Raw genomic sequence first — 13,191 nt, forward strand, 5'->3', positions numbered from 1 at the left:
TTCCATTTGATTTAACTAAGCCTCTAATCTCACTGCATACAATCAAAACATGGCAATGGCTTTAAAAAAACTCAGTATGCTTCACTAATTACACAATATCGTCGAAAAAAGATAAACACACTAAAGCATTCATCTTCACCCTAGGAATTCCATTATGACTTACCATTATATGTTCACTTATATACGCATATACGTGAACAAGTAAGATGTATTGCAAATGAATACATTAAAAAATACCAGATCTTTTCCTGAAAAGCATTAAACAACCAAAAACCACTGGTGATAACCAGTCTGTGTTGTTCCCTTCCCTTGAAAACGATTTTAAGATTTTATTTATTTATTTGTCAGAGAGAGAGAATACAAGTAGGCAGAGTGGCAGGCAGAGGCAGAGAGGGAAGCAGGCTCCCCGTTGAGGAAGGAGCCGGATGTGAGACTCAATCCCAGGACCCTGGGATCATGACCTAAGCTAAAGGCAGTGGCTTAACGACGGAGCCACCCAGGTGTCCCTAAAATGATTTTATATAAATTTTGTTTAACTTATTCCTTTCCTGCAACAGTAAATATTGGGTGCAAGGTCTAAATTATAGTAACTAAGCATTAAATAACTGGAATGACAGAAATATCTGGGAAGGAAAAAGGAAGGTAATGACCACAGAGATAAAAATCAGCAAGTAAGGTGGCACCTGGGTGGCTCAGTGGGTTAAGCCGCTGCCTTCGGCTCAGGTCATGATCTCAGAGTCCTGGGATCGAGCCCCGCATCGGGCTCTCTGCTCAGCAGGGAGCCTGCTTCCTCCTCTCTCTCTGCCTGCCTCTCTGCCTGCTTGTGATCTCTCTCTGTCAAATAAATAAATAAAATCTTTAAAAATAAATAAATAAATAAAAATAAAAAAAAAATCAGCAAGTAAAGTATTATTTATAGAAAAAAAAAATTTTTTTTACAGCACTCGTTTTTAAACACAAACCCTAAAAATTCAAAACCACTACTCAGTTCACCTAATACAGCTGTAGTTTGTAATTACCTCTTCTTATGACATTCTACATGGTTCATGAAAAAAACTACCAACTATAAATATATTCAGCACATCCTTTTGCCTAAAATTAGATGGCAGCCTAAATGTGATAATGGAATTTTAGGGAATAAAGGTCATTATCCTTAGTATATGGACGCTAAGGTATTTAGAGCTGAACCAACACAATGTCTGCAACTTACATCCAAATGTTAAATGGAAAAAAAGGCTGTGTGTGTGTGTGTGTGTTTATAAAATAAACAACACAGGGGCGCCTGGGTGGCTCAGGGGGTTAAAGCCTCTGCCTTCAGCACAGATCATGATCCCAGAGTACTGGTCGGGATCTCTGCTCAGCAGGAAGCCTGCTTCCCCTTCGATCTGCCTGCCTCTCTGCCTAACTTGTGATCTCTGTCAAATAAATAAATAATCTTTAATTAAAAAAAAAAAAAGAAAGAAAGAAAGAAAAAAGTTGGGAGGAAAGGGGAACATAGAAAGCCACTTACTTTTTTATTCATTCCTTGAAAAATCTGCCCCATCCTAATGGGCCAAGCAACCAAGAGCACACTTGCCATTTTTAGTTAAAATATCTCAGATCCAGCATCTGTTACACTCTCACTTAAAAAAAAAAGTTCTGATACTCACATTGCCCATGTATTCTGAGAGCAGGTCCTGAAGGGCCTGGCGTACAGCATTACATTCAGCCACAATTCTCTCACGCCGGTCATCACGCGTGCACGATGAGTCGGCCATCAGGGCAGCCCCACTAATGATGCTTTCTAGGCGCTCCTCCAGGGAAGGTCTAAAGCGCTCCTCACTGAAGCTTAAGGGGTCCACAATGATTTGTTTCTGTAGAGAAAGTGTTAACTGAATCTTAGTGCTGATCATGTTCACTCCATTATTAACGAAGGTGAGCAAAATCTTGATTAGGAACATCAAGATGTAATACAAATATTCCAATGCCTAAAATAAAGTTACACTTTTTGTGGGGCTTCAGTAAGACACCATACCACAAAATGCAAACACAAGTATGTCAGCATTAAAATCATGTTCACACTACTGAATCTGAACATCTACATGTCAGCCTCTACAGTATTAGTAAAATGATAATTGTAAGGAAATAAGTTAGCTCTTTTCCTTTTCCATATACAGAGTATAAAACTGCTACATAACATGAGAACTGTTTCACAGCAAAAAAAAACAAAAACAGACAGGACTTCTGTCCTCAGTTTCAGAAAGGAATGCATTTATAATCAATTCCAATCTATTTTCCTCATCGTATACATCTACCAAATTTTATAGATAATACAGTCTCATACTCATCCTATAAGGTCTAAATTAGAGACTCTCTCTGCTTAAAGACTTCAAGGTAATCTGTAAGACATGATAGCAATCCATTCCAAGAAAGCTACTCTGTGAGATATAACTGCCCCAGTAAGAATAAAAACTTCCTCTGTCTCTTCACTCCCATGACTCCACTTAAACCCAGCTTTACCAGTGAGGACAGGTCACAAGCGAGCTTTAGGTACAAGGGCAAACATCAATACCCCCAGGACAGCAGCTACTGGCCTCCCTCCAACTTTTCCGTTTAATACAATTTATCCTCACACTGGTAAATGTCTGTGCAAATATTGTGTCTTTCATTTTTCTTTATGGAGGCTATTCTTACTGATTTCAAGTTAAATGCCAAATTTTTTCTTTAAAAAAGCTTGCCCTTTCCAGTAAGTATACATTTCTTCTTCCCATTCCCAAGAACCCTCAGTTTCAAAATTGAACATGCAAGGCCTCCAGTTCATTATCAACCTGCACTTTTTAGCTGACCATTTTTCTTATCAGATTAAGTTATTACAGGATTTCTCTCGTTGGGGTGCCTGAGTGGCTTGGTCAATTAAGTGTCTGCTTTTGGCTCGGGTCATGATCTTGGAGTCCGGGGATTGAGCCCTCCACTGAGCTCCCTGTTCAGTGGGAAGTCTACTTCTCCCTCTGACCCTACCCCCTCTCATGCTCTCTAATAAATAAATAAAATCTTTTAAAAAGGGGGGGAGGGCGCGCCTGGGTGGCTCTGTGGGTTAAGCCTCTGCCTTCAGCTCAGGTCATGATCTCAGGGTCCTGGGATCGAGCCTCACAGGAGGTTCAGCAGGGAGCCTGCTTCTGCCTCTCTCTCTCTCTGTCAAATAAATAAAAAATATTAAAAAAAAAAAAAGATTCTTCTTGTTAAAACTGAACACACAGGGGAGCTTGGGTGGCTCAGTGTATTGTCTCAGCCTTCCACCCAGGTCATGATCCCAGGGTTCTGGGACTGAGCCCCACAAGGGGCTCTCTGCTCAGTAGGGAGCCTGCTTCCGCCTCCACAACCCGCCCCCCACCCCGGCCCCGTCTCTCTGCCTGCCTCTCTGCGTACTTGTGATCTCTTTCTGTCAAATAAATAAATAAAGTTCCTTGGGGGGGGGGGGGGGGAGACCAAACACACAATGCCTTCTGACCAGTAAGAATGAGGAATTAATGGTTACAGAATGTTAGAAGTCATTAAGCTGCAATGGGCCTGCAATCACTTCATCCAACCCCCTCATTTTATGAAGTCTCACCCTAGTCCTAAGAGGTTAAGAAGCCCCTGACAATTAAAACTCAAGTCAGGGCAAAATGTAATCCTTAGTGCCTTCAAAGAGACCCAATACCTAAGACTGCAAAATCTAAGTGGAGTGGAAAAAAGGGTCACTAAATTTTAAGATGAATCATTTAATGATTTAACATTTAGTTATTTAATGATTAAAACTCCCAAGAAAAAGTCGATTCTAACACCATGGTCTGTAGAATTAACACTGTCTTTATGATTTATGAAGTCACAAATCGTCATGTGTATAAGCAATGTTCAGTTACACATGCCAAAATAAAGGGTCAAAAGGAAGAAAAGGAAGGTCAAAAGAGGAAAATATAAAGGCAAGGAAAAATTTAAAAATAAAATGCACTCCACTATGTAGATTCTCTACTTCATATCTCTACTTGATAATGGCCACATGGAAGGCAATTTTCTGTTATGTTAATCAAAATAATAATAAAAATGATGATGATGATGATGTAACCCAACAGTGGGTTTAGAATTAAAACAACAAAAACTTAAAAAAAAAAAAAAAAAAAACCTGCTGCCATCTACTGGAAGCCATGAAGTATTGTGGGTAGAAGTTTAAAAAAAAAAAAAAACCCCAAAAAACAAAAACCACCAGAAAGAGTTGATATATAGGACAGTGTGTACAGAGAATCTATACACAGAACAGATCCAGGGCATCAACTATAAAACATAACTATATATGGGACGCCTGGGTGGCTCAGTTGGTTAAGCAGCTGCCTTCGGCTCAGGTCATGATCCCAGCGTCCTGGGATCCAGTCCCACATCGGGCTCCTTGCTCGGCGGGGAGCCTGCTTCGCCCTCTGCCTCTGCCTGCCATTCTGTCTACCTGTGCTTGCTCTCTCCCCCTCTCTCTGATAAATAAATAAAATCTTTAAAAAAAAAAAAAATAACTATATGGAAGTACACTGAGTATTTTAAGCCCAAATTTGCTTCTACTTGATTAAATTTCATATATTACTACAATTTAGTCACTGAGAAGTGCACCTAGGCAGACAAGTAAGATTCACGTGACAACACTTCTGTCGTAATCACTTATGATATATCTGTCTTTTCCACTAGACTGTGAGCCCCTGGAGGACAAGTCTGCACCCACTCTGCCTCCATCTCCCAAAGCTTTACATCTGCTGAAAGGTTAAAATCTTAGGTGAAATAAACCAAACTCATATCCTCAACAGATAATGATTCCATAGGAAACTAAGTTTCATAAAAAGAATTCAGAAGTTTAACAAAAGAAAAGAGAAACGGAAAGAAAAAGAAAAAAATGTTGTAAGCCCAGTCACGTTCAAGTAGACCAATGATTTCTAAAATTTCTTTTGACATAGATTGCAAATCTAGGTAGAAAATGAACTTTCATCAGAAACCATGATGACATTTCCCTAGAAACCTCTTAACTTTGGGCAGATGGTCAAGAATCTGAAGTTGCCACCTACGCATAACTTACATCAAAATTATTGAGTGCGTATGCCAGTTCTCCTCCTCCCCCACCCTGGTGCTGGGAAGCATCATCTGATGCAGTGGCTTGGGCTGCATTGGAAATGCCTGTGACCGCCTGCTGCAGCTGCTTATAGATCAGGTCTCTGTTAGCCTTATAGGCTGCAACATCCGGGTGCTGTAGGCATGCCTGGGATGCAGTATAGAGGATTGGAACATTTTTCTGCAGGATTCCTCTGGCTGCAGCCATCTGATCACGATGGCCCACATCTTTCAGTTCCTGTAAAACAAGAAATTGCAACAGTCTTTATGTGAGTTCTAGTCATAAAAAAATTTGTCAGTAAATTCTGAAAAGTGAGAAATTCTACACAACAGTTTCATGAATGTCTGGTTTCATAACAAAGGAGGTAGCATGGATTATAAGAATTCAAACATTTCAAAATCACCCAGACCTGGGCTTGAATCTCCAGCTCTATTTTTTCCTATTGTGATCTTACTTAAAATTCCCACACTAAAGGCATCCAGCTGGCTCAGCGTAGAGCACGTGACTTTTGATCTCTGGGTTTTAAGTTCAAGCCCCATGCTGGATATAGAGATCACTTAAAAATAAAAACCTCTTGGGGCGCCTGGGTGGCTCAGTGGGTTAAGCCGCTGCCTTCGGCTCAGGTCATGATCTCAGGGTCCTGGGATCAAGTCCCGCATCGGGCTCTCTGCTCAGCGGGGAGCCTGCTTCCCTCTCTCTCTCTGCCTGCCTCTCCGACTACTTGTGATTTCTCTGTCAAATAAATAAATAAAATCTTTAAAAAAAAAATAAAAATCTCTTAAAAATAAAAAATAAAAATAGAAATCTCTTTAAAATCATCATACTCATTTTAACCTGCTATAAAATAGGAGCAATACACTTCTTCCATTGTCCTGAGGATCAAATGGGATAATGCATGTAAAGCACCTAACAGAGCACTAACTAAAAAGCAAAACATAAAACTGACTACCATCTTCATTACAACTATATAAAAATGTATGTACCTATTTCAACCGAATTAGAAAAACCATTCAGACACATTTAAACAAAGTTAAGATTTCGTTTGAGTATTTCTTTTTTATTAAGTTATAAAAATTCACTATAAGAGTTCTGCAAAATTGGGAAGGGATACCACAGGTGTACATGAACTACAACTTACAAGGATGTATGAGGCTACTCTTTCAAGTACACAACTCTGCACTCCCTTCCCTCCATTCCCCTGTCTCAAAGATGGCCTTGGGACGTAGGTCATTAATACACAAAGCAAAGGCTCAGGTGCTCCATGAGTTTTATTCAAAAGGTTTTCATTTCATTGTAATACTCTATGTACTTGTGGTCTTAAGTGAAACGATCCTTTCTCAATTTCCTCATAATTTTCTTTCTTTCTCAATTTCCCCATAATTATATTCCATAGTTTAAAAAAATTGAGGTTCCTGGCATGATTTCCAATACTGACATCTACTTGGTAGGCTGAATGGATGCACCAAGTGTCAAGTAAGTGATATCAAGTAAGTGACAAATAAGCAAGATGGGAAGAGGATATTTCAGGTATCCCACTGTTACCGCAAGAAACAACAATGGGTGGGGGGGGGGCACTTAAGTCTTTAGTAAATGTGGATTACCCCACAAAAGAAAAATAGAAGTGGTAACTCTGACCATCAGATCTACTCTATTTTATGTGTGAATTTGGAACATCAACGTTAATTGTGCCAACTAAATCCTACAATACAAACTTAAAAGTCTTAAAAAAAGAGTATTGCATGTGTAAACAGTAAGAGAAAATTAACTAAGAAAGGCCAAAGTCAATAACTCAATTTGAAGCCATTTAATAACAGTTCATCTTTTTAGAGGAGTTCCTAATTAAGCATTAGAGACACCTAACTGGCTTCTTTTTTCTGATACTTCATCTAACTATGTATTTTAGGTTTGCATCTTCATTCAAACCTTGTATAATATGACAGCTTACTTTTCCTCCTAGAATCCTTTTCTCATTTGGAATCTGAATTTGCAATAGCTCACAGCACTTCAAATGCCCCATAGCACAGTACATTAGGCTAAATATTCAGAAACAGGACCCTAAGGATTTAGAGAATCAGCGATCATTTCTAGACTCAAGCTATGACAGAGGGCTAAGGCTAACCATTATGTTTAAACAGATGGTACGCATGTTCTGTGTGGCATTTTCTAAATGTCTTGCTCTCCACCACCACCTCAGGGACTTCAAATCTTCTAGGGAGGCATTTGCCTCTAAGTACATATATTGTCCTCTGTTTTATAAGACGCTTTGCAAACAGCTTTAGAATTCTTCCTTAAGTATCTATAACCTAAATCAGTATAGTCTCTTAAAAGGTTACCAAAGAAATTTCTGGTCACCTAAAGCTAATAGGTGCCACAATTACTATTGAACACTTGACTTTCCTTAAGTCACTGCCTTGCTTGGTATGAGAAATTTTACCTTTCTAAAAACTAAACTAGAAACAAAACCTCACAGATTTAGAGAATTGACGATCATCTCAAGACTCAAGCTGTAACAAGGGGAAAAGTCTAACCATTATGCTTAAGCAGCTGGTGCACGCGTTGTGTGTGGCATTTTCTACACATTCTGCCCTCACCAAAATTTATGTCTGACAGACTCCTATTTACCAAATATGGGGCATATATTTCAACTTATGATGAAAATAACAACTAAATATCATTTGTCCTAACTGCTAAACTATTCTGCTTTTTCTCTTGAGAATAGTTTGCCATAACAAAGAAACCAGATTTTATTAAATAAAGATAGGAAAAATGGGCACCATCACAAGGCAGCACTTGATCTACTACCAGAAGAATAATAATCACTAAGTATTATCTTCCAAATATGTAGTAGTGATAAGTAATCTGGATTGTTGAAAAAATGAGCTATTGAGGAAATTAGTAGATTACTTATGAAGCTAGAGTCCCTTAATCCACCTTAGCCTTCAAGACCCCCAAACTGTAACAATCCAATTGTATGTTAAGCAGACTCAGGAACAAAGAGAAAACACGAAAAAGAAATGATTACTTTCAACGTAATCTGAACTAATCATGCCACGCAGTGATCAAGAAATAAAAGCTAACTTATAAGTAATCTATAGCACTCTCTCTAACCCAAAACTAGAAGGTCGAGTAAAAAAAGTTTCCTCTCATTTCCCTCTTAACAATATAAAATTATAGCCATGTGATCAAATATCTTCTCTTAAATTCAAACAAAAATACTTAAACAAAAGGTCCAGCCAGGGGAGCCTGGGTGGCAGTCAGTAGAGCAACTGGCTCTTCGTTTCAGCTCAGGTCATGATCTCAGGGTTGTAAGATCAAGCCCTGAGTGAGGCCCCATGCTCAGTAGAGAGTCTGCTTGAGATTCTCTCTCCCTCTCACTCTGCCCTTCCTGTGCATGCCCTCTCTCTCTCAAACAAACATACATCTTACAAAGGGGGCGGGGGGGCCATAAGCAAATCCAGCCAGTCCTGATTATTTACACTTTACTATCCATTACCACTGTGTCTGTTCAGGTTTTCAGAAAAAGAAATCATAAGGGATGCCTGCCTGTGTGGCTCAGTGGGTTAAGCATCTGCCTTCAGCTCACGTCATGACCCCAGGATCCTGGGATTAAACCCCATATCAAGATCCCTGCTCAGGAGACAGTCTGCTTCTACCTCTGCATGCTGCTCCCCCTACTTGTGTGCACTCTCTCTGAAAAATAAATAAAAATCTTTTTAAATAAATAAATAGAAAGAGAAAGAGAGAGAGAGAGAAAGAAATCATGAAACTCAGAGTTCATTAGGTTTTTGGGAAATATCTCAACAAGCTCTATGTACCTGGTGGGTGGACTAATATAAACATCATAGTGTTCCATCTGAAGCAGACTGAGGAAACAGTGTTGACCACAGGAGGCACAGGCAGTCCTCCTTACAAGAAGTAGGGTCAATGCCGGCCCATCCTTACCTCTGCCATCAATTTTACCCTTACACTCAAAGAGTCTATAGCCTCATGGAAACCCAACACTCCTAGTGAGCAAATTATACTCCAGCCCAAGAAAATAACTGATTAGGACCAAACTTAGAACCCCATTCCAGGGTGGATCTACAGTATAGCCAAATGGCTATTCACTTGTTCATTAAATATTTAAGGAACACTACCACAACCAGACAATGTTCTAGGCACTAGGGATTATAACAGCAATTTAAACAGACAAAATCCCTGCCCCTGGGGCCTGGGTTTAAAACCTGGCTCCACCTAATTAGATGAATGACCTTGCCAAATTATTTAATCTTCCTGTACTACTACAGTTCTTTCATCTACAAAAATGAGTATCTGATCAATTATAGATCTACCTTGTATTGTTTTGTAAAGATTAAATGAGTTTGTATTCACAAAAGGTTTATAACAGTGTTTAGCACATACAAAACACCTTTTTAGAGTTAATCATTATTATTTTCAGCAACATCCTCACCACCCCACCACCATACCATGCATCAGAAAAACCTTAAGGAGAAACAGATAAATTCCAAAGAGCCTGCAGACCTTATGAGGCTTAGCATTTCCTCAACGGGTGGTTGCTGATTAAATGATACAAGGGAGGCTAATGAAGCCAGTATATACATCACACCCAAATACTGTTCTTGAGGAAATACCCCTTTTCTGGACTAGGGGCTATCTGCAAAGATTAAGAGCCTGAACGAGAAGGTAAATTAATACTGCCATGCCTCAGAAAAGAAGAAAAAGTTAAAGGTGAAAACAGTCAAGGGGGGCTAAGGATACAGCAGTATAGGAATTCTGCCAAAAAACACACACTGTGAAAAAAGGTTGCCAGTTACCGAAGGAGACCAGTGGGCAATTCTAAAAGGGAGAATGAAGTTTCCACCAGGCTGGGAACTTAGGATCAAATAGCTGTTTAATTCCCAAGGAAATCACTAGTTTATAGGAATACACACCTAGACCCATGTCCTACAAAAGACTATTTTATGATCAGGAGTCAGAAAGGAGCCCACAGCCAGCCTATTCAGTGGATTCTACTGCAGAAGGTAAGGGCTAAAGGTTTAAGAATTAGTCCCAAGGAACACTATAAATGACCAGGACATGCTACAAACCCAAGATAAACTTTAAAATGGAAACATGCATCAATTAAGACACCAGCAGAGGGATGCCTGGGTGGCTCAGATGGTTAAGCGGCTGCCTTCGTCTCAGGTCATGGTCCTGGGGTCTTGGGATTGAGTACCGCATCGGGCTCCTTGCTCGGTGGGGAGCCTGCTTCTCTCACTTCCTCTGCCTGCCTCTCTGCCTGCTTGTGTGTACTCTCTCTCTCTGGCAAATAAAATCTTGAAAAAAAAAAAAAAAAAGACACCAGCAAAAAACAAAAAAGAGTAAATCAAACATCAAGGACTATGCTAAAAAGATATGAAGAGGGGTACCTGGGTGGCTCAGTTGGTTAAGCGTCTGCCTTCAGATCAGGTCATGATCCCAGGATCCTGAGACCAAGACCCTTGTCGGGCTCCTTGATCAGCAGGCTCCCTGCTCCCTTTCCCACTTCCCCTGCCAATGTCCCCTCTTGCTGTCTCTCAAAATACATAAATAAAATCTTTAAAAAAATAAAAACATAAAAAGTACAGAGAAAGTACATGGAAACCACAAGGCTGATACAGCACTTAGGCCTGATGAGACAGAGAGGCAGCAGTTACCAGAAACCAGGCAGCAAGGTGTATGGAGAATACCACCTGAAAGGGGCTCTGACTTTTAGCCACCATAATCATTAAGCAGGATGGGGAGCCAGGGGAATAAATCCCCAGCCTCACCCTTCTATCCCCTCTGATCTTCTGCTGATGTTTCCACTGGCCAAACCCAAACAGGACCTAGAGGGCAGAGAAGCCCGATGCAGTCCAAACAGGTTGGGTTCCTGGGGCAGAGAACAAGATGAGTTAGGGTGAAATGAGATATGGAGGGGCAAATATAAGACCATCCAGTAAGTAGTAACTTCAAGATTTTAATGACAACTTATTTCAGAAATATTTAAAATTTACTGGATTTTGTTTCATTTTGTGTTTTAGTACATTGGGGATTTATGTTCAAGGAAGTCTTCATGTATTCACGGCGCACAGAATTAAAAAGTCAGGCACCATTACTTTAAAAAAAAAAAAAGAAAAGAAAAAAGACCCCTTCAGGGGTCTAGGTCTGTGATTCACCAATCTTACAAGTACCATTACTTTTGAGTAAGTTTTTTCCATAGGATACAAAAGTCTGGTCTATCATTATGTTCTATCTCAAGAATATCATCAATTTACTTACTCTACTACTTTGCAAAGATAGCCAATATGGTGTCAGTCTAAACATTCTTACTTTCCTCAAATATAAGTCTTCATAAACAAAGATTAGACTAAGTTTTAAGACAGTTTGTTCACCAAACTTTATTTTTTAAATATAACTAACATTTATTTCACATATTCAAATGAGAATTTAAATCATAAACATTATGCAAAATAAACTATGAACCTAATTGGGCAAGCATGTCATATTTACAGAATTATACTCCTGATCAAATACTCAGAACCGATCAGGCCCAGCAAAAAGAAAAAACTTACTTGTGATTTATGTGATGGAGACAAAGGCCAACATGGGGATAAGTGATAAAAACATAATGAGCCCACAGAAACTAAATAACTTCGACAACACATCAAATCTAGGTGTAGTATCATGCATAATATTAAATAACGGATATGTAAAACCAGGATCTCATATGCACAGATCCAGTCTGATTACAACTTAAGCTTGAAATATGCTTAATAACCTTATTAAATACCTTACGTACATTATTTATATCTTCTCAATCAGTGGGGTAAAGTTTTACACTGGTATAATATAACCAAATGAAAGGTACTAAGAAGACTCCAAAGCTGAGGATAGCCTATATGGGACATTTACAGTACTGACTCCATTTTCCCCATGCCTATCAGAACTCTTGTTGAGTGTCCTGTCCTCAAGAAGGATACCTCCCCTAATCTCAGTAAAAGGGAGGTCTTCATGACTCTTCATGACATATAACTACTTTACTCTCACTAATGATTAATGAAGAATGGATATGTCACACAATTCAGATTTAGGGCAAATCTGTTAGGGGCTTCTAGATCATTTGCTTATTAAAAAAAAAAAAGACATATGGAAGAAAACAGTTTTGTTCTTCTTGCTGGACATAGTGATGTGTACAAATAGCATGCCTAGAGCTTCTGTAGCCGTCCAGTGCCGGGGACACAAAACACAGCAATGCTGGAAAAGATCAAAACCCTGGATCCTTAAGGACATATAATCTATAACCTTAATCACCTCAAAAATCACATCTAATTTGGGACTTCTAATTGGTGAGAAAATAAATCCCCCAGCGTTCAAGCAGTTTTGGAGCTGGGTTTTCTGTGAAATGTAGCATGAAATATCCTAACAGGTATCGCAAACAAGAAAAGAACTGATCTTTTCAGGGCTTTTGAAACAGCACAAGCTTGATCAGAACTACAAAGTTTTAAGAAACTGGATGGTGACACGTGTGTCTCCCTTACAGCACAAACCACATTCAAAGCACTCTAAGTCCCCAAATTCCGAAGGGCTAGCAAAGCCTGGAAAAATGAGAACAATGATCCACATGCCACACAACACAAATTCATAACACAATGGAAACTACTAACGATGATAAGAAATACTTAAAAAGTGGCCAAATATGGGGAGAGAATGGGGTTAGTTTCTCATAATCAAGTAATTCCGCTAATTTTCAACGGGCTTAAGGTTTTTTAAAAATCTGAAATGAGGGGCGCCTGAGTGGCTCAGTGAGTTAAAGCCTCAGCCTTCAGCTCAGGTCATGATCCCAGGGTCCTGGGATCGAGCCCTGCATGGCATCGGGCTCTCTCCTCAGAAGGGAGCCTGCTTCCTCCTCTCTCTCTGCCTGCCTCTCTGCCTACTTGTGATCTCTGTCGGTCAAATAAATAAATAAAAATCTTAAAAAAAAAAAAAAATCTGAAATTAACTCTACCACCAAATCAAGTTAATCCTTGAAGGCACATAACAAAGACCTTATTACCGCTCCAGACACAACTGCAAACTGCTAAGCTATT

The 13,191-nt window shown here is 39.4% G+C and overlaps 1 protein-coding gene across 3 annotated transcripts in view; it reads right to left on the bottom strand.

Moving 5' to 3' along the window:
- Positions 1-13,191, bottom strand: part of CTNNA1 (catenin alpha 1) — a 316,889-nt gene that overhangs the window by 110,722 nt on the left and 192,976 nt on the right. For all 3 annotated transcript variants that reach the window (XM_082725499.1, XM_082725500.1, XM_082725501.1), the window contains exons 6-7: positions 5,072-5,341; positions 1,650-1,853 (exon numbers count right to left, since the gene is read on the bottom strand). In XM_082725499.1, the coding sequence (XP_082581625.1) occupies positions 1,650-1,853; positions 5,072-5,341 (474 nt within the window). The remainder of the gene's footprint in view (positions 1-1,649; positions 1,854-5,071; positions 5,342-13,191) is intronic.

The sequence above is a fragment of the Mustela nivalis genome (assembly GCF_964662115.1).
Source record: "Mustela nivalis genome assembly, chromosome: 3".
In the NCBI taxonomy this organism is placed as follows: domain Eukaryota; kingdom Metazoa; phylum Chordata; class Mammalia; order Carnivora; family Mustelidae; genus Mustela; species Mustela nivalis.